Source organism: Phaenicophaeus curvirostris, chromosome 4, assembly GCF_032191515.1.
Source record: "Phaenicophaeus curvirostris isolate KB17595 chromosome 4, BPBGC_Pcur_1.0, whole genome shotgun sequence".
Classification (NCBI taxonomy): Eukaryota; Metazoa; Chordata; class Aves; order Cuculiformes; family Cuculidae; genus Phaenicophaeus; species Phaenicophaeus curvirostris.
This window is the reverse complement of record NC_091395.1, coordinates 39,967,084-39,989,595: the sequence shown is the minus strand read 5'-3', so window position 1 is coordinate 39,989,595 and position 22,512 is coordinate 39,967,084. Positions and strand designations below refer to the sequence as shown.

At 37.9% G+C, this 22,512-nt stretch overlaps 1 protein-coding gene and 1 long non-coding RNA gene across 2 annotated transcripts; one reads left to right on the top strand and one right to left on the bottom strand.

Annotated features, from left to right (window-relative positions):
- Positions 1–506: 506 nt before the first annotated feature.
- Positions 507–16,205, bottom strand: GASK1B (golgi associated kinase 1B). Its single transcript, XM_069855850.1, has 4 exons — positions 14,940–16,205; positions 7,745–7,959; positions 4,303–4,529; positions 507–4,030 (listed from the first exon to the last, which is right to left on the bottom strand). Exons 1-4 carry the CDS (start codon positions 15,934–15,936, stop codon positions 3,823–3,825), a joined length of 1,647 nt encoding a protein of 548 aa, XP_069711951.1. The 5' UTR covers positions 15,937–16,205; the 3' UTR covers positions 507–3,822.
- Positions 14,698–20,770, top strand: LOC138720079 (uncharacterized). Its single transcript, XR_011337362.1, has 3 exons — positions 14,698–14,972; positions 17,800–17,870; positions 20,198–20,770. It is a non-coding gene; the product is annotated as an uncharacterized lncRNA (long non-coding RNA).
- Positions 20,771–22,512: the final 1,742 nt, after the last annotated feature.

Genomic DNA, 22,512 nt, shown 5'->3' with positions numbered 1-22,512 from the left:
GATCCACACATCATATTAATATGTATTATGGTTTTCTTACTGCAGCTTAGGGATCTGAACCGAAAATCTGATGAAAGTATTATTTTGTATATTCCTGAACATTATATGACAATAGCAGCAGAGATTCAAATAATTCATTACTTGTGATAATACTTTATCACTCCTAATAAAGGACACATAAATTGATTTTTAAAATGCACAAATTCAATAAGAAAATGCAAATTCAATATCTAACAGAAGACTCAATAAAATCTAAGTTGATATCACTCTGGCAGTTTAGTTCAGATAAAACATTGCTGGTTTTCTCTGCAATTGTAAGTATGAAACTTTCAAGACATACAAATGTGTTAGCAAGGGAAGAGTTAATCCTTTGAGAACAAAAGTTTAATCCATAATAATGTTTTGTTTAAACTTCAGCTTGTGTATACTCCAAATTGGACTTATGCTCACAAATGCAATTCTACGTGTAAGCAGCAAATTGTATAAACAATTCTTTATTAGCCAAACTGACCATTTTATAGAAACAAGCCAAGCTATACAAACACATATATGTTTGTGTTCTCATATACACATACACATGAAAGTGTTCCCAGAATTGCTACTGGAATCTTGTCACTTAATGTACACTAGATGTGTACTTGCTCTTTTGAAACCACCGAATTTACATTTTTTTTTAATATCATTCACTACAGAATACAGACATAAAAAAAAAAAAGAAGTAAACCGCTCTCCAGTGTTTCACAAAACTTTTCATGTCCTCAGCTTCTGAAACATTTAAGATTATTAACTTGCTGGCAGGCTCCTGAAGAACTTTAAGGCATCTGTGCCTGTGCTACATATTTTAAACTCTATCTTCCAATGCTATGAAATCAGCAAACTCCCTGGACTTTCTTGGTAATTCCATTCCATGTGGTTCTGGCTTTCAGGCAGATACAAGAATGACATAATCGTCTTTTCCCACCCACGGGTTTTGGACTGCTGCCATGGGTTACACCCTCCCGAGTACTGTGCAGCGTGAGTCTTTGCCTGATCTCATACGCCCATAATGGAAGACAGCCCAGCAAAAACGACTGAAACACAGTTTCTTGGTTTTCTGTCAAACACCACCACAGGTAGAGTAAGGCTTCTTCAGGTTTTTTCCTATTGGTTTATCCTAGTGTCAGCTGGGATAAATTTAATTTTCTTCCTAGTAGCTGGTATAGTGTTGTGTTTTGGACTTAGTATGAGAATAATATTGATAACACACTGATGTTTTTAGTTAATATTATTTAGGCTGCACTGCAGGAATGTCAGTCCAACATCATGCTGTTTCAAAAGGAAGTGGACAGGTTTCCCAATAAACTTTACAACTGTTAGTGAAGGGAGAGTAGTTATCTTGAAAGTAGTAGCAGTGAATAAATAAGCTCTGCTAAGTTCTTCTTTTGTATTTTTTACTGGAGTATTTATACAAATGCACTCAAAAAGTACAGAATCCTTCATTTCTGGGAAAAAAACTAGAACTTGACTAGTATAAACTCACAGGCACTATCACAATCATACTTTGTATTATTAACAGTACTGGTTTCAAGTACCAAGCTCCACAGCAACAGGATAAACATTATGGAGAAAAGGCACTTTCCAGAATTTGTTCTCAGCATTAGAGAATTAGAAGCAATTTACAATCCAGTCCCACTGCCCGGTCTCACAAAGCCTCTCCTGACTTCTCTGAAGACTTTTAGTCTTAGAGGTTTTGTTTGTATAAGAAACATGACGTTAATACAGCACAGAAATCAAGGCCTCCAGATCTACGTAGTGCAATGTTAAGGCACCATTGTAAGGTGAGAGAAAGGGTGCAGAAGGCCTTATCCTAAACCTACCTATATTCAGACTTTTAGAGAAAGAACTATTCATTTGCCCTTTGGAAGGTGTAATGTGTGAAACAATGGTGCAGCTTGATCTGCTTTGGTAGTTTACTCTGGACTTACTGGTCCCTGCAGCAGTTCTGAGAAGGCAATGCCTGTCTGGTCCATACTGGACAGCACAAGGAGATACACCTATCCTCCCCTTTGTACTTCCTATGGAAGTCTAAATATCTAAATATTACTTTACTTTGGCACTATTAAAAAGTCCAAGGCACTCTAAAATGTGTCCTCGCAAAGCAACAGTTAAGTTCTAGGAAGATTTTACAAATTTAGCTGCCTTTTGCTGACAGACTAAAATAAAACATTGTTTAGATGACCAAGCTTTTAAAATTTTACTAAGTATCTTTTACTGTACCTATAATGAAATATATTTCTTTTAATAATGCAATTATTGCTAATTGCTGTCCTGACACTAGGAAAGAAAATCTGTTTCAGCTGCAGTGGAATTGCAATTTTTTTAAATATTAAATTCACCCATCCACATTAACATCAATGCAAAACATTTTAGTTTGTCATTAATACCATTACATGAGCACTTTGAAAAATATTTTAAACTCCCTATATTATTATTTTACGCTCTATACTTTTTACCATACATAAAGAAAAGAGTAGCTATAAAAGTATTCAACTTATGCCTTTATCTCATGGCAAGAAGATAATAGATATTTCTCTGGAAAGATAGTAAGACTATTCTTAACTAGACAGGTAGAAGGTACATGTCTTGATAGACTGTATCAGTCGATATTTTATTTGTAGAGCAGATGAAGGTTAAGAATCCAAAGTGAACATCCAGCCTTCTCAACAGTCTTACCTGTGGGAATACTTGATGCGAGTCATCAGCTAGAATCATCACCCCACAGTGGTCAATCTTATTTGCAAAACAAAGCCTGAATTGCTGTCTAGAGCTAAGCACACAGCACAAACATTTTCTGTGCTGAATTTAAAAACACTCACGTCCTTACTAGGTCTACTTTTTCATAAGATTCCTAATTAAGAAAGTTGCAATAACAAAACGTGTATGCTTATTTAGCAGCATATTCACACAAAGCTAAAGCTGAATTTCTTTTTTAAAATAATGATAATAAAAGACAATTTTATGAGTAACACCCAGTTAATCAATACACAAAACATACCAGATCATCCACACACATATCAAAATAATCCGTACTGAAAATAGTACATTGCAATGCGTAATTCATGATGAGCTGATGAACTGTAGTCCATATTGGACAGGTAAAAGCTCTATTTGTCAAATTAATTATTATTGTTAAAGCCATGTTCTCCTCATACTGTTCTTAAATTTCCTTTGTGTCCAAGGCAAACACCTCTGCCTTTAAAAGAGCTGAATTTAGTCCTCAAATTTCAAAAGATAAAAATAAAATAAAACAAAAGAAGCCTTTGGAAATGTCAGCATTTTAGTATTCATAATCAAAAAGACAATTTCCTCTACTAGATATGTTTCAGTAGGTAGATGTGATGACAGTTTTCAGCAATGTATTAAGTTCTTACAAACCTCTGTTCCCATTTAAATTTGCAATAAATCTTTTACTGACCTGCTTGAGGGAAGTAAGAGTAATCCAGGCTAATGTGCGGAACAATCCTGTTGCTAATTTTCAGTTTAACAGAAGAAGTGTTCATGGTACCTACCTAATAATACATTATTTATTGTACCATCTGGTTATTTTTCATTTAATTTCGCTATGATGTAGAAGAGACTGAACAGCGTTGAGCTGCACTTGACATTATTGCTTAAATTAAATGTTGCTTTTAAACCATATAACATTTTTTTATTTAAAAAGAAGCTTGAAAGTTTGGAAAAATAAAAAAATTAAATAAGCCTATGAATTAAGTCAATTTTACTGTCAGTTTTTGCCTCATACAGATTTTTTAAAGAATGTCTCTCACATGAAACAAGACAGTTTCATTCATTCATAGGCAATACTTTGGCTCCATGTGCATTTATATAAGTAAGTAGAATTTTGGACCTCCTTTCTATTACATCAATAAGCTTTTCAATTCCTTTTCTGCCTCCTTGGCTTTCCCAGTATATTTTGTCAAGGAATAAAGACTGAAGCAGCTTTTCACGTAAGCGCTGGCTCCTCAGCACTGAAACTGCAGATTCAGGGAATCTGGAAAAGCACAAAGAAATTCATCAGTTTTACCATCACTTTGAATTGCAAAATTTATGTTGTGGTTTAGCAATCTATTCTATGAATATAGACTGTGATTCAGCAAAGGAAGTTCAGGCATGCCTAATCACATGCATGTTAATTATATCTTTTACAGCAGTGGGTTTACTCATACATTTTCAGATGATAGCTATTCCAGTAACTTAGCGTCTCATGCTCAAACTCGGAAGAAATTATCAATCTTTTTACAAAATTAATAACTTAAAACTTACTCATTGATTCCTTGCAGTATTTTGAAGTCAAGATTGTCCTCACTTCTGTCAAAGAAACCCTTATTATTTACAAAGGCCAAGTGCCTTGGGTCATGCCTTCTCTGAACTATGTGTGTTAGGTCAACAGCATCCTGATCACCACATTTCAGCTTCAGTCCTTGCTGCATACAAGAATCCTCCCTGAGAGGTTTGAATCCACAGCAGTTTCTGTCTAGTCGATTATAGATCTAAAACAAAGTACAGCAGAGTGCCAAGTGAAAACAATATAAAAGTATTTGGGGCAAAGTGTCAGGGTAAGACATCGTTCACTAACAACAGGTGACAGGAAGCTCATAAGCTCAGAAGTATGATAAAAGTCAGTAGTGAAATGGCAGTGAAGACCCGTTCCTATACTTCACGTACTCAGAATGTGTATTTTATCCATTTTATAGCCATGATTTCTTATGTTAGTAGAAATTCTTTGAAAATAATTGAAAAATACCACTGTGTAACGGGAATAACAAGATGCTGAATACAATTCTATTTTTTTCCAGAAGGCTGTAGGATTTTTTACATTTTCTCTGCTGGAGAACAACAGAAATAGCACAGCCTGACAGACACAGAGGGTGTCCATTTTGTGGGATCTATTAGAGTAATAAAATGCAAAATAATTGAAAATATTAGTAAGGGGCACTGCAAACCACCAGAAGCTACAAAATGCAAGACGAGTGCATTTATAGTCATAGAGCAGCCTCCCTGAGTTACACTGTGGTATATACTTTAATAACATGATGGTCAAGGCTATTTATTCCCATGCAAACTCTCACTTATTTATTGCATACAACTTAGCTGCAAGGAATACATCTGGCCTAACCAGTAACATAAATGTTAAGCATCTCTTCTGATTTAGTTGTTTATGTTCCTTTTCATGAACCATGGCAAGAACAAGGCACCCCCAGAGCAAAGAATGCCATTTTGGGATAACCATCTAATTCAGGAAGGATAAATCACTCCTTGAAAGTGTTCCTGACCCTGTTGACTAGATGGGAGTAAATACACAATATTGCCAGAGCCCTGAATGCACAAATAGGCTTTAATTGCTTTGAGCAGCAACCCTGGAACCTCCACATACACGTGCTCTGCTTGTGGGCCCAGAAGCCCCATCTAAATTCAGGCTGGCACCTCAGCCCTCCTCTGAGCTCTGCTGTGCATGGGTGGTGGTGTATCTGCTGCTTTCCCTGCTCACTGATGCTCCTGGATTGCTATACATAGTACCATGGCCACTGGTCTTGGTGGCAGTGTTTGTTTTGAGCTGTAAAACGCTGAGGAAAGGAATGGATTTCTTCCTCCTTTCATGAGCAGCATTCAGCGCCTGCTGGTACTAGAGCCCTTCTTGCTTGCAGTGTTCTAGTTCATGGGATCTCTCATTCAAATCACCCAAATGCTTTCCCAAAAAAATGAAGCAGAGGCCTTCCACACAGACCCCTCGATGTACAGCCCTAACTCATCTGCATCGCATTTCATTACATTGATTAAATAGAGGAGGAGATCATGCTTTTATGGACAGCTTCTTCATTGTATCTTGCATCATTCCAGTATTAAAATACAACGATGAGACATTCTGGAATGTTGCTGCAACCTTACTAGTTCAATACTGGTTTTCACCGTATATTTATGTGCACGAGAGATCCAAATCCCCAAAATTAAAGAAGTCATTTTTCATTTAACTTCCTTCTTTTACTTGATTACTTCCAGAAGGCAACTGAAGGTCAGATATAAGCATTTTTCAGACCACTCCTATGTTGTATAGCATTTGAAACCACCCATTAGGAGCATCTACTATGGGCACCAAACCCATTCTTCTGGGAGAAGTATGTTTAGCAGAGAATACATTTCATCATTATTCTTTATTTCTGAATGACTCGTGAAGCATACATTTTTTTTTTAACTCAGAACTCTTGGATTTTTTTGGTTTAGAGTCTTGATTTTCTACTGCTGATAAACTTTGAAGTTATGTCTCATAGTATCCAGATAAAATTTTAATCTTTAAGAACCATAAGACCAACTTTCACTTACTTTCTAGTATGCACATTCTTGTCTGATAGGCAACTGAAAGTATAAATCAATCTGATACCCATTACTATTATAAGAGTAATTTGTTTCTTTATTTCATGTACAATTCAATCCTGTTATATCTTATTTTAACTGACCTCTCCTTCTGGATAATAGAAGTTCTATCATGAAGATTAAAAACTTGCCTTAAGAGACCTTAAAGTTAGAAATCATCATGGAACTTACAATAATTTTCAAACTATTCAACAAGAAGACAATGGCATGAAAAAATATACTATGACACAAGCTATAATATTCCTATAGGGGTATTACTGTTTAGCATCAGAATAATCCACATATGACTTTATATCAGCTTCTAAGAATTACTTACTTGTAGTGGTACTAAAGATGGAGTTATATGACTAGTGACTATTTTTATAGAAGAATCAAATATTATGTTTAACATAACAAGTCTGCCAAAATGTAACACAAAAAGAAAAATTTGAAAGCATCTATTCATCCTAGAACAGGACCAAGAAGAACAAAGATGGGCTATGTATTATCTAAGTCATGGCTTTTATATTTCAATAAACATAGCTCTGTGAAAAGCTTAATTATATGATCAACCAAACACAGTGCGTAAAATTAGTGCTTGCTGCAGTTTTAAATAAACAGGTAAGTGCTACAGGAGGCTCAGTCACCCAGACCTGTCTGGCAGGCGAGGACAGTTGGGAAAAGGGCCATATCTCCGGAAGCCATAAAATTAGCTTCCAGCCAGGTGATTCAGTTCAGTCCTTATTAATACGGGGAGCGTATTAATATTCTGCTACATAACTGCTGTATCTGTAGACACACATTATGATAGCACTGGGCAAAGCCCTAGTTTGGTATTACTTGGAGAGCTAATAATTATGTGTAATACCTAATTAAGGAACAGCAGATATATCATTCATCAGTTGCCGCTCAACTCTTTCCTTACTCAGTCACTGGCTAGATTTTTTAAAAGAAGGAAAATGAAACATTGCAATTGTTTTCTTGATCCATATTTCAGTTGATCAAACCCACCTAAATCACTCCCAGGGGCTGGAGACACACAGGAAGGACCACAAAGTAAAAAACAGTGGTTTGCAGTTGTGAACACGTTCAAGAACTATGTTTGGAGAAACATAGTGTCAAGGAGAAAGAGTATGCCTGCCTCAAGGTACAGTAAATCAAGATACCTCTAGACAAAATCCTTTGCTTCCTCTTTTAGAAAATGAGTCATCCAAGTTCCTGATTCTTTCCGTGATTATAAGTTGTGTTATGGATATTTTATTCATAAGAAACAACCAGAAACACCTCCTTTTCTAGGAGCCCCAAGTGTGCTCACATGGCTTTTGAGGCAGATAGTTGCATTCAGTAAATGTTTTACCTGCAGAAGAAAATCAAAGAGCGCCATCTTGGACCACTCATGATGGTGGATTTCAGTACAGCCCCACTCAGCTTTGGGAACTTTACCATTCTGCCAGCATTTCTGTTTCAACAGCTGCTGATATTGTCCCCAGGTTAATCTCACTGAAGAATGGGTATTATTATCTGTTGGACTCAGTGAAGGATCCCAGAGAATAACAGGACAGGCTTGACCATCTGAAAAATGAAAAATGGTTCATCAGTATAGGGCAATACTGTCAGACTTACATGACTGCTCTTCAGACATTGCCTAAGCATCAACAATTACATTGTACAGATGTGGCAGGAAGAACGTCCAAGGAATAATAACTTGACATCCTTTGGTTAATGTGGCCTTATTCCATGTATAAAACCACCCACCGCAGGAATGGAAGAGTCACAGACATTATAAACACCATCTGTGTACAGAAGGCTTTCTCTGTTGGAAACAACAGATTAATGTACAAAATCATATACTACACCAGACCAATAAAAAGTAGACTAAAAGCCTACCATGCCACTGTGAATCAACAATTTCATTTCCCTATGATTCCACTGAACTGACTCATGTCAAAGTGTTTTTTCAGCATAATGGGCATAGGAACACTATAAATCCTATACTCAAAGAGGGTTTATTTTGTTATCTTTAGTATTTTAGGCCATTAGCATACAATTTCGCAGCTCTGAAATTATATATAAGAATACTAGAGAGGGTGAATTTAGTGTGAATAAACAGCTTGATAAGTAATAGTTTTTTATCTGGGTATAACGAGAACTATTTTTTATAGCATCTATTTTGACCAAATTTTTTAATTTTTCTGTGTAAAGAATGTTCTGCTTTTCCCTGAAATTAAGCTAAGGGCCTTAGCTTTGGTGAATTCAAGTGTTCAGAATTCTCAATAGAAAGAAAAATTAGCAAAGAGTTAAAAATTAGCTTTCCCAGTAAAAGAACTGATAAATATATTTCACCCAATATCAAGTAACAGGCATATCTACCTCAGGAAAGCGGAACTCTCTTTTTCATTGCTGACACAATACTGCTGCTACTTTAAGCTTTCAAAGACCTAGGACTGACTGTGACTTGTATACACATTAGAACAAAGCAATCCTTTATACTGTTGGGCATAGAAAAAAAGTAAAATATGTCTCAGTACAGAGAAGAAGGACCATTTAGTCACAAAGCTGCTATTTACTAAACAGCAAGTGTTGGAACACATAGAATTCTTTAAAATTTATTTATATGTTCATTTTGAAGTTCAATAGACCTAAACCTCACACTACTGCACAATTTATCACATAGTTAAATGGAGTCTAAACTGTCTCTTTGTCTTCCACATGGGGCCAGAGATGTATCTGAAAAGAAGCTTTCAGAAACTTGCATGAAAGCAACAAGATCCATGGCACCTTCTCCAGAGGCAAATCACACAATGAATAACACATAGAAAACACATAAGGTTGGACTTGAAGATGCAGTGGGTCTTTTCCAACCTGGTGATTCTATCATTCTATATTCTACATCAGTGCCAACGGCAAGGTAAAACCTGACAACACAGATGTTCCATCTGTAAGCAGCAAGAATTGCTAAAATCAGATCTCCATAAAGCTGAACCAAAAAGCCACTTGTACAAAGGATGCTGACTGATCTAAAACAACAAGTAAGAAATTATCTTTACCCATACTTCACAGTGAATCATCTGGCATTTGCCAATAGAGCAATAGGCCCACACACAATCAAGCCCAAGAGAAAAACACTCCTTTACAAAACTAGAAAGTACTCAATCTTCTCTCTGCCATGGTTTGTACATACAAGGTAGACCTTCCCAAGCCAGCCAAATGTGCATCTCTATCACCTCTTTAACTTCCCTCCTAGTTGTCCAATGTTTCCTTAGGAATATAGAAAGTGTCCTTCCACTGCCTTGCTCTGTCTCCATTACCTACACTGTAGATGACTTTAGCCAGGTCATGTCAACTACTAGCTAAGCCTCTTTTCCAAACAAGTTGTAGAAAGCATTGGGAATTGTCACAAAAAAAGGACAGCTTTCTTCAGGACTAAGTCTGATCTATTATTTTTATATCTCCAATAACAGCTTATGTAACTATTCATGAATTCTTCCACAAATCAAATACATAAGCAGTTGCCTAACAAAACAAACATCTCCTGTCTACCCAAAAGCGACATGACAAACAATAGTAATATAAATACTTGAAAAATATTAATAATATCTTGTCAGTTTCTATTAAGACACAAAAGCATTTTTAAAAGACCAAGGCTAAATACAGGAAATGTTTGCATTTCAGAGGAAATGGGAGCAGAAAAGATGAGCCAAAACAAAATCATTCAACTCCGTAACATAAAATGAATTACAGGAATATGAAACAGCAGCTTCAGTAAAGAGCAATGACTCAAATTTTCGACATTTGCAGGAAAAACATGAAGGTGCTAAACTAAAGCAGACAATGGTCCTGATTCATAGCTGCATGAATTGGCACAAACCCACTGAATCAGTCCTCTTCTGATTCAAACCTCAGGAGAGGGGCTGAAGTTAACTGAATGGTGAAAAGTAAGGCCTGGCTAAGAATCAGAGTTTTCAGTTTGATGCAGCCAAAACTGAGGAAATTAAGCAGGCTTCAAAATAAGTCCAGTGTATTATACATGTGCTTGTTCCTAATCAGCTTTATATATTACCAGAAAGATCTACTGCTTTACTGTTGCTACAGCTGCACTGTATTGAATCTTGCCCAAAGCTGATTAACTTTTTTTTCATCTGCCATTTTAGGTCAATATAATTACTTGACTATCTAAAGATGATCTACAAAGTCATATGGGAAAGATTTTTCAAAACTTGCATTAGAACCAGCTTCCTAGTAATCCGTATAGATTTTTAAACATCAAAGTACTTCAAAAACTTTCTTAGGCCCTTAGGAGCTACTGGCTCAGGATATCCTAAGCTAACACAGATGAATCAGAGAATCACAGAATGGTCAGGGTTGGAAGGGGCCTGTGGAGATCACCTAGTTGAAACCCCAGCAGCTTGCTGAAACTAGACTACCTCATGGTACTCAAATTGCTTCATGTGCAGTTAAGTAATGTATCACTGCAAAGCTTCTTCAACAGAGGCATCATCTTAGTTATCCACATATCACATCACTTCAAAAATAGTCTGTATGCTACTTAACCACAAAATTGCTCTTGCAAATGTTACTCTTACATCTTGTGCTCTAACTTGTACCTACAGCATTTTTTCTAACTTCCTTGAAAGAACGTATTTTCAACCACACCCATGAAAGCATCACTAAAAAGAGCAAATCTTTCATGAGGTAGACAAAGCCCTTCATCAAACTCCTCATTGTAAAACAGTACAATTTTCCATTGCCACATTTAAAAGAAACAATTTAGTTGCCCACATACAAGCAGGAGTCAGTAATTTAGTGTGGAAAGATGAGAGAGACTAATATACAGAGCATTACTTGAATTTTAGAGTGTAAGATTAAGTCCTGAGGGAAAATACAAGAGACAGAATCAGAAAGCAGAGAGAAGATAGGCCATTTATTTTCCCTTTCTTCTCTCTGCATCTTATTTACAATGTTTCTGTTCTACACTCATACAGATGTCAGAATTAAGGAATGCATGAAATGTGCATCAGTTGCTCTCTACAATATGGACTGCATTATCGCTTATACATGAACTTCTCTACCCAACAAAATATTGGAAATATGTTCACTGGTACCCCTCTGAGAGGTACAACACAATGGTGTAAATTGTTTGGGTTGACAGAAAACAGGACAGATAAAATGAAGCATTTTAGAGCATTCTGAATGCATAAAGAAGCATTAAGTTCTTCTTATTGTTTGCCCTGACATTAGTGATTCATAATATGTTTTCCTGATTTTTCATAGCTTTTGGTGGGATGGCAAGGGCAGGCTGATAGTGCAGGGTATAACATGGAAAAACCCATGGCTCTATCATCACATAGAGACCAGTAAAACAAAATGACAAGTACAACCAGCGGAGCTTTCTATCACATGCCATTCATCTATTTGCACTAAGCCAACCATGGAAGATGTTACTCAAAGGAGGTTTCTTGCATATTTTAGTAAAAGAAGTGTTCCTGAGCAAATAGGAGGTTCAATCTTTAGCTTTAAAAAGCCCAACTGAATCAAGCACACCTTTACTTATTCTTCTCAGCAAACAATAAAACACGTTTAGCCAAACTTACAATATCAGAAAACCATGGAGAAAGAGGGATGGTTATCAGCATGCAGTAGTCCTTCAGCCAGTGGTACAACAAAACTGCATAGCAATAGCTGCGTATTTTGTAACAAAAGGTGAGTAAAGAGCTCAGTCTTCTTACTACTATCCAAGAAGCCGGAGTCCTATCCCTACAGCTGCCAGTTGCAACACAGGAGCAATCCTGCTCCAGCCCACATCATGCAGTGGTAGCTCAAGCCCACCATTCTACCCTGCAAATGTTGCTGCTGAGCTAGAGGCAATACATGCAGTTAATTTTCTTAGCTTCGTGGGCAGATTAACAACAGTAGGGCTGTAATACCAAGTAAGGTCACTTACATGTTTCTTGTTTCTCAGGGTGATAAAATAATGAAGATTCTCAATCCTATGTATTAATGTGACTATCTCAAGACACAGACACGCAAGGGTCAGCTTCCATTTCCTCCACAATATACACAATTTTATGATTGTTTCTTGTTGACTTACAGGCTTATCCTTTGTTTAGAGGAGGTTTGGAGCTCTCAACATCTTTCAGGCCTTGCAAGTAGCAAAGAGGGTAATGAGTGACAGCTTGTGCATGCCCAGAATCATCATATTTTACCCTGTAAAACTGAATTCAAAAAGGCCTTGTCCACCTGTACTCCTCAAGCTGTTCAGTCAATTAATTGCAAAAATATGAGTGGAAGAACTATCATACCTGATTTTTCCATGATGGAAAAATAAGAAAAACTATTTTAAAAAAGCACAGTCAACTCTTAAAAGGGTTTGTAATTAGCTAGGGAAGGCAAGTGCAGCAGACAGAGGACTTTCACACAGTATTTTGCTAGACCTTAAAAAAAAAAAAAAGTGGGGGATTTTGGGAATAGGGGGAACAGAACCTGTATAGGGATTTACTAAGCATTTTTTTAAACTGCTTTTGACAAAATGAATGACAGTTTTGAAAAGCCCATTTTTTAAGATTTTAATGCTACATCAAACATGTCTTGTTAGATCACATCACAACTGAGGCAAGCTAAAGGGATGTGTTTTGCAGAGACATGTCAGCCCAGAAATTGTGTACATTCATACATAAATGCACAGTCTCTAATCCTGTGTTGTTTGCTTTCCCATATGAATAACCATGATCCACACGAGCCGCTCTGTAAAAAACTTTACAGTACTTTTACGAATTTTAACTTAAATGCATATAGGTTATAGAAATGAGCTCACTAATTATTTTATATTATTTTCAAAAAGATATTTTTTCTGCTTTTTCTCAACATAGATGTTTTCCAGATTCTGCCAAACACAAGCATGTAAATAGTAATGAACTCAAGCAGATATTAGGCATCTAAGCTCTGGCATATTTCCAGGCTAAAGAAATGGAGAGAGACAAGGTACAGTAACAGCTACAAATGCTCTATTCACCCCTTTAGCTGGAAAAAATGAAGTGAGACCAAAACAATATTATTCCTCTTCTCATCACCTAGCAACATTCTTCTTGCTATAGGAACATAGACAGCTAGAAGGAAAAGAAAATTAAAGAGGGCAGAATGACAGTCTCTGTCCCAGACAGACCAACACATACTGTAAGGTGACAGATACTGAGCAACACAACGCACAATTAGCCTAACAGCAGTTCTTCAGAGGCTTGTAGTCTGTCAACTCTGCAGACACATTGTGCAGAGTTTCTCCAACCAAACTACCTTAATGCTTCATGACAGCTCTATAGCAATAAATCTTGTTCCTAAAAATAAACTAGACATAATGTATCTTCCATGCTCTGCAAGTATGAATAATATTCAGAAACCTCCAAACTGTTGCTCCTCGAGATTCATTCACATTGTGGTATAAGCTGCCAAAAGGAAGGTTTACAAAGTAGGAAGAAATCAGAGACTCCTGGGTCTTCTTCCTGCTGTCAGACTTCGGAAAGCTATTCTTGCACTGCTTCTATTTTTTAAAAAAAATGCAGACTGTTATAAAAATATTTTGTGCAAGCTAATTTCAGCAGCAAGAGAGGAACAGCAAAAACATAGCTAGCCACTTTAGCAATGATTCATTGAAATGCAACACAGTCCTTTTGGACTATGATTTCTGACTGTTCAAAAATAGCACTTAGGCTGGAGACATATTTAACAAGACAGCAATGTTAGAAATTGACTTACTTCTAACTCACATTACATGTCTGAATTCTATCTTTAATGTCACTAAAGAATAAAACCCAAAATTTTAACTGAACATTTTGTACTAACAGGTTGAGATATTTACTGTATATATTTCTTTGTCATCATAATACCTAGATGTGTGCAATGAACCTCAAAATATACAGCAGGATTCACTGAAATGTAGGGTTGTTTGAGTTTTCCTAATTACCAGGGGAGATGGAAGCGTTTTTTATCAGTTTTTCAGTTCCCAGAGGTATTAGCACCATGAAAGCAGCAGCAGTTTCTGCAGGAAGCTCCCCTGCCTCTCCGAGAAGGTTATCTGACTAAATACGTACCCTGTCTCCTACCATCTGTTTGAGAGGTGAATTCTTGTGCTCATTTTCAATAACATTTTATGAAAGTCAAATTTAAAAGATGAGAAAAAATTAAGAAAATAAAAACATCAGAAATAACCATCAAAACACAGGGTATTCTGCAATTTCTTTCACCAGTTTCACTTCAGACAGTCTGCATGTCATGTGATCTATGGATAACTCCTTTTTCTTCTCATTCCAGACTCTGGTGGAAGAGAAATTGTTACAGCCCTCAGCAGCTCAATGGTATTTGATACAAACTTTGGGGTACTGCATCCTTCAAATAGGATAATTGCACTGCAGGAATTAGATACCAGCTTTACTTCCCTGTAACAACAGGTTTAATTCTCAGCCTCACAGGAGAGGCTCCTGCTCTCTAGTTAACACAGGAGGAGAAAGGAAAGGAAACCTCAGCACCCCACCTGCAAGCGGAAAATCATAGGAATATCTTACCTTGGAAGAGCGCCGATCTCCTGCTTACTGAAGGTAAGCTCCTGTTGAGCCCCAAGATCCTGTCCAAATGAAAGGCAAACACCTCACTCATGTCAAGGGGTCTTTTGACAATGCCACAGCGCCCATGGTTACAAGCAGTTCCTGTAGTGCTGGTATCCCTTGCAAATATTGCCAGGACTGCTTTGTGAGAAGGTACTTCTTGGATGCTCTCTATCTGAGAATCTGCCAGCATGCGCATGTTTTGGATGTCATCTTTACTCAGCCAAGAGGGAGAACTCTCACTGTAAATCCTTATATTGCTTTCCTCAGGCTGGTGCTGTGCTTGAATTCCTCCAGAAATCCCCCCAGGTCTCCGGTTACCCCTCTCCCTGACTGCCATTTCTTTATTCCTGCGTTCATTCAGTTGGTGCTTTCTTGCCTCCAGAGATATTGCCGCTCCCATCGCACCCACAGCATGCGTGGCCTGCCCCAGATGTTGGGCAAAGACCGCTTCCTGACCCACAAAAGTGGCTTTTGGAAAGTGCTGCCCATAGGACAATGGGGTTGCATGTTTCTTCCTGCGCTTTGGCTTCACCGTGCCTCTGATATTGGCAGGCTTACTACGCTTGGACCGCAGAGTGATGTAAACGACATTGGGTGGCAGCAAGGTCCCATTGCCACCAAGGTGGCGTTCCTGGAAATCGGGTGGTGACAAGGTGCCATCCAGTGGGATGCCCAGAAAAGGAGTTTGGGCTGCATCTTGGAGACTTCTGGAGCTAATCTTTCGGTGTCCTCCTTTGTGCTGGGGTAAAACATGACCCACCTGACTAATGAGGAATCCCAGGTAGATCACGCATGCAATGCCCACTAGCAGGTTCCTTCTTGTCCTTGGGCGCCTGCAAGTCCAGAGCCTTAGCACCCGTGGGGGGCACAGGCAGCAAATAAACAAGTTTTTGATTGTACTTTGCTGATCAAAGGTGGTCATTTCTCTAGTGAATCCACATGATGAAAACAGCATAAAGTCTTCTGTATGTTCCAGCCAGGATGATGATGATGCATCATTTCCCTTCCCCAATTTCTATTTCTCCTTTTCCAAACAGTTTCCAGCATGGGTGATGGGCAGAAGTTACTGATATGCCTGGGAATGTGTTTAGCACTAAGGATGCTGACACTCCACCTTCTCAAGCTGTTAAATTCCTATCAACCACCACAGGGTGGTGATTGGCTTCAGAGAATGAATGGAGCAAGCTACGTAAGCAAAGTTTACTGACTTGTAGTCTAAAATATCTGAAGTATCTCCCTTGCAAACTGCAAAAAGAAAAGAGCAGTAGCACTTCATTTCATTATTCACATATGGCATCTGTGGTTCTATATTTTTAAGAGACAGAAGTTCTAGATGAGACAACCCAGAAATTTTTCAGGATACATCTTTCACTTTTTCATGACAGTATAAATTAAACACCAAAATCATGAAATATATGCTATATTTGCAATCTTAGCTAGCTGTATTCCAGCATCAGAAGAAAAGCTTGTCAAACCCAGATCATTATCAACTTTTTCTTATGAGATAAATATTTCAATAAGCTTCATGTTATGGAAGTGCTGTAAATTATACAATATTAAGTAATTATAGCAGTTAAATATGCACATGCTTACTAATAGAAAAGTACATTAGTAGTGCCAAATTCCCTAGCTGAATATGAATATAGTTCACATTCATAAACACACATTAAGGATGAAAGATGCTTAATTCTCTTCTCTCTTGAAGGCATAAATCTAGCCACAGATTTTCAAATAAAATGACAGTGGCTTATAAATCCTTTCAGGGAAACAAAGATGGAATAAGTGCACATTGTATACATACTGCTGTAAAAATACAAAATATCTTACCTATTCAGCTTGACAAAGCTTCGTTCTGGTAAACTCCTCAGGTTAATAGAAGTAACTTAGTAAAAGCTGACATTCTGTAAGTATTCTAGCACATATTTCAGTTTTAAGTGTGGTTCACATTTAGGTATTTCATTCCAAGCTAAATCCTGTCTGGAAGCTAACTGTACTGAGAGGTGGCTTGCATATGAACTGCTATAAACCAAAAAAAAAACCAAAAACCAAAGCAACAAACCAGCAACTTCTCATTTTAAATACTGTAATGAAAAGTCCTGAGAAGTTGCACCTTCCAAAAGTGCATTCCATCCATTTCTAACTCCTGAGGGCCCTCTAGTGCACTGCATGCAAATGTACTGAAGAAATTCCCATTTTCCTTGTTTGGGATTTTATAAAAATTTAAAATAACCCCCCGACCCTTGAATTATAGAACTTTCAGTAATCATATGGTGCATTGATGAGAAATGAAAAACAGACAGTGTCTTGTAAAATGCTACTAACATGCTATTAAACAGCTTAGGAGTGTTTCCTATTCCTTTCCAAAATAAGGCATAGCATAGCCACGGTTCAGATGGAAAAGTTGAGGCAGAGAGAAGTTAAGGTCTTGTGCAGAGTAAAGCAGTGAGGCACTGGCAAAGCTCTGACTTCTGACTCCTTGCCTGGTCTAAGCACAAAATAATAAACATGTTTGTTTGCTGTAATTCAACCTAAAGGAGATATTCTGTTATCCATAATTAATACTAAGGGGAATAGACAGTTAAAGAATTTTCTTATGTTTCAGATGGATCCAAACTGAATTTATAAAACATTGTGAGTGAATTTTTTCACTGGCCATAACTTTACTTTTTGTCTAAAATTGTACTATTGATTTAAGCTTTCAGCATCTGTGCCCATTACCAGGAAAAGAGCATTCATACCACTTGGTTTTTTTCCAGATCTGAGTTCTTGGAGGATATCTTGCTGACCACTGAAGTTCTCTCTTTTTTTTTTATTTCAGATTTGACTGAAAGTATATATCCCAAAGAAAGATGATTAATTCAAAAAGCTCCAGACAGCTGTATCAATAAAGTATGTAAAGATGTGGCTACTGCTGCTTAACATTTTTTATACTTTAAAGGAGTTGAAAGAGATGGACATTAAATCTGCCTTAGATGCTTGAGGGTACCTCTGAAAGGTCTGGAGACATTATTGGTCTCTACAACTACCTGAAAGGAGGTTGTAGAGAGGAGGGAGCTGGCCTCTTCTCCCAAGTGACAGGGGACAGGACAAGAGGGAATGGCCTCAAGCTCCACCAGGGGAGGTTCAGGCTGCACATTAGGAAAAAATTTTTCATGGAAAGGGTCATTGGGCACTGGAACAGGCTGCCCAGGGAGGCGATTGAGTCACCTTCTCTGGAGGTGTTTAACGGACGGGTGGATGAGGCGCTGAGGGGCATGGTTGAGTGTTTGATAGGAATAGTTGGACTCAATGATCTGGTGGGTCTTTTCCAAACTGGCGATTCTATGATTCTATGAAAGATGATGGGTCATTAATGAGAGTTACTAGCTTTGCAGCCCATTTGACCAACAGACACTGTATATGGCTCACAGTGAGAACAGCCTCCTATATCTTACCTAGCACCAGTGCAAAGTGTGTGCAAAATATCAGCAAAGTTATATGGCTAAAACCAGGGTAAATAAGGGTAACTGGGCATTGCAGCCTGAGAGCAGAATTTCACCCACAGTGTGTATTTACACGTACACAAGAAGAAATTCTTTGAAATGTCTTAGATAGGCTCCCCCTTTCAAGGAGAAATAATTAAAAAAAAAAAATTACACCACCTGGATTCTGTTTTGACTTACTGCTGATTTTGACAGCACATAATTCATCATGAAGCTTTTATTCTGCTATATGTCTTCCAAGTGTCTCTGATTTTTTTTTTTTAGTTTAGTTTTATATTGATAATGGCACAGAGTTGTGTGAGTTGGAAACACATCACACTGCAAAGGTTGTTTTCAAATACTCAGTTCTTGCATGTGGACAGTACCATGACCTGTCCTTTGCAAACCACCAGTACAAAAACACAGTACATTCCAGTTACTAAGAGTTTTCCTTTGATATGACATCTCTCTTAATTTAAAATTTTGGAACCTATATAGTACTCCTACTAAAACTCTTTAAGGATTGTCTGGAGGAAATTACAAAAGGATATGGAGAATTGTTCTTCACTTCTCATTTCCTATGTAGCCTAGAATTAAAATGTGGTGTACACAGTAATGTACGATGTTGACAGCTGAGGGGTTTTTGAGGCTTTCTGAATGTGATGATAACATTTCCTTTATCGTTCATGTTCAGAAAGGAGAATTCATTCTTTAAATGTTCTTTGGAATGGATGGTGGAAGGAAACCAAGTAAACAGGATTCAATACCTTGCTAATTTGGCATGCATTTACCTCTAATTTTATACCCTCACTACAGGGCATTACTGAGCTGAAAGGGTACTTCCTCTGTGGTCAGAAAACATTCAAGACAAATTTTATGAGAGAATAGACTGAACAACATTAGTTGTCTAACCAAATTCTGGCCTAGGTCATTGCACTTTGCCTACCTATATTTAGCCTGTAATGTTAGTTAGATTCTATACTTATTCCTTGCTCTAAATTATACTGTGGTACTGCCATCTGCATCCATTAAACTCAACTTCTAATGTAATTTCTTTATATACCTATATTTTATGGCTAGTGTTATCCAGTCCTCAGTTTAGGAACACAGGAACATCAGAACTAATATTGGAGAATAGCATTCTTGACATTCCTAGATATATTTGAAAATGTAAATGGATAACTGAATTGCAGATTTGCAATTATTTTCTTCCTCTAACTCCTGAAATTCACCTCCACCTATGCCTACATTTGTAAAATAAATCGGACCATCTTGAAATTGCAGGAAGGACTGTTTCCCAGGTTGCTGCTGATGGTGCTGTACAAGCCACAGACTAAAGCAGCTGGTGGCCAGCGGCACTGCCACCAGCCTTCCTAGCAGACAGTCTCTGGCCAAACTGCAGGAGATGAGTGGACTGAGCCAATGACCACCAAGCTCCTGCATCTTGACCTATGTGCTGGCAACCTCAAAGAGCGTGATACAGTTACTTAAATGCTCTGCTCCATTTGCAGACTTTTGAACACAGGAAGACTATAGTAACCCATTTTTTACAAAGTAACAAAAAATCACTGATTTACCAGAAAGTTCTCAAAACTCCTGTTCACATCGTTTACACACCAATCATCTCTCCTACGCATCCTTCTATAGCTTTTCAACTGTCCATCCTTCTTAATCCTACCAAGCACAGCTTCTTCCTTCTTATGTGAATTATTACTTATGTGAATTATTGCTTCTTTTTCACAATTTATTTTGTAGATGAACTTCTTCCTTCTTTAATCTGGACTAAGTACAGCCTTTTGGGATAGCAAATACTACAGCTGGAGAACTAAAGAAAAACACAGAGAAAAACACATAATGATACAATATTATTACTACTACAAAAAATCTACCTAGCAGCTAATATGATTCTCTCCAAAATAGATTGGGTGTCAGTTTTTACAAGTATCAGTTTTGTATTTTAAAGCAATATATCTCCTATTTCTTCATCTACCCCTCCTTCTTGCTCCATTCAGTCACTTAATGTTTAAGAGATATGGGACTTAAAAGATTTTTTTTTAGTTTTCCAAGATGTTTCAGTTTGGTTCTTCCCACTGCAGTTATGACTGCAGAAGTTGCTATGATTCAGCAAAGAGCCAAATATTGTCTATCCTGTTCTGTAGAGCATTTTGCAGCAAGAGACACTCTTTCAGTGGTCACTTGTCATATTCCTAGAAGGCTTTGAAATTTTAAATACTAATGTTGCCATTTTCCATTTTAGTAAACACTGTGCATTCATGGACTTCCTTTCCCATATATTTTTCATCTCCAACAACCTATGGTTTCAATAAAACAAAACAGCACAAATCAACAAATCAGTGACCTTTCAACTGCTGAGTTAACAAGAAAAACAATGCTCCAGACCAAGTAGGTTCCAAGAAATAGTGAGGAACAGATGAAACAGTGAGGAATAGACGAGTATCAGTTCAAGTGCAATAGAGACGGTAATTAGAAGTGATGGCTGATGACTCCTCTGAGATACATTCTTCCAAATGAAACCAGGGTCAGGATTTTTGGAAAACATTTTGTACAATATCAAGATGCTTCTAAAGCCAAAACTCAACACCTCTCTTTAGCTCTGGACACTTGAAAGGATGCAATTTCAGGCTAGGCTTCTCATTGTGTGCATTCTTGCTTCCTATGTGTAAGCACTTCATGTAAAAGATTAATATTTTTTATAACATTTTCTTTCTTTCTCACTAAATGTAACATCTAGAATCATATTGCCTTTAGAATAAAAAGCCCTTTTTTCCAGGCTACATTTGTGATTATCATATGGGGTGTTATTCCTCTTGGAACAACTGTTTCCATAGAGACTTTCTATAGTTCATGTCTCTTAATTGTCACACAGACAGACATTCACATTAAAGTGATTCATAAATGGTCCCTTCCTAGCTTTCCTTACTTCAAGAGACTGAGAACTTGTTCTCTGGAGAAAAACCATATGCCCTTAGTATGACTAATGCAGATTTGATTTGCAAAATATAAGCATTACTTTAGAAGGCTTCTGCTGTGTTTGTAAGGAGATCATTTTAGGCTGCCATCTGGAAACTGTACTCCAAGAGGACAGAAAGAAATGTTTGCTTTGTTACTAAACATGCTGACTAATAGTCTGCGCTTTAACTGATCTGAGTTAAATCCTTACAGGGAAATCTGACAAATCTCTTCTTGACATTGTGCAAAACTTTTTTTCCCCACCCAGTTTTGGTTATCAAAACACCACCAGCATTTCCCAGAGCAAGAGGTGACTATTTTTGTGGTTAGGGAAAACTCCCACCATGTACCAGCTGCCCTGACTTGGCAGGGAGCTTCCCCTGCCTTGCTGGGCACCACAGGGTAGCAGCAAGGCCTCGAAATGTCCCTGCTGCCCTGAGACACCGGCCTCAGGAGGGAGACAGGAGCCATCATAAGGCCACCGTTTCCCCTCTGACAGCAGTCCTGTCTTCACACCACACCCGCGGTCTTGGGTGCTCGGTGCCTACAGAAAGTTTGAAAGCAAGGTGCCTTTTTTTCTGTGGGTGGCATGGTAACAACAGCAGCTTATAATGTTCATAGAGTCACAGAATGGTTTAGGTTGGAAGGGACCTTAGAGATCATCCAGTTCCAACCCCCCTGTCATGGGCAGGGACATCTCCCATCAGACCAGCCTGCTCAAGGCCCCATACAAGCTGGCCTTGAACACCTCCGGAGCATCCACAGCTTCCCAGGGCAACCTGTGCCAGTGCCTCACCACCCTCACTGTGAAGAATTTCCTCCTTCTGTCTAGCCTAAATCTGCCCCTCTCCAGTTTAAAGCCATTCCTCCTTGACCTATCACTACAAGCCTTTTTAAACAGTCCCTCCCCAGCTTTCTTGTAGCCCCCTTCAGGTACTGCAAAAATTGCTATAAGGTCTCCTCAAAGCCTTCTCTTCTTCAGGCTGAAAAACCCCAACTCTCTCAGCCTGTGCTCATATGGAAGGTGCTCCAGCCCTCTGATCATCTTCATAGCCTTCTATGGACCCATTCCAACAGTTGCATATCCCTCTTATGTTGAG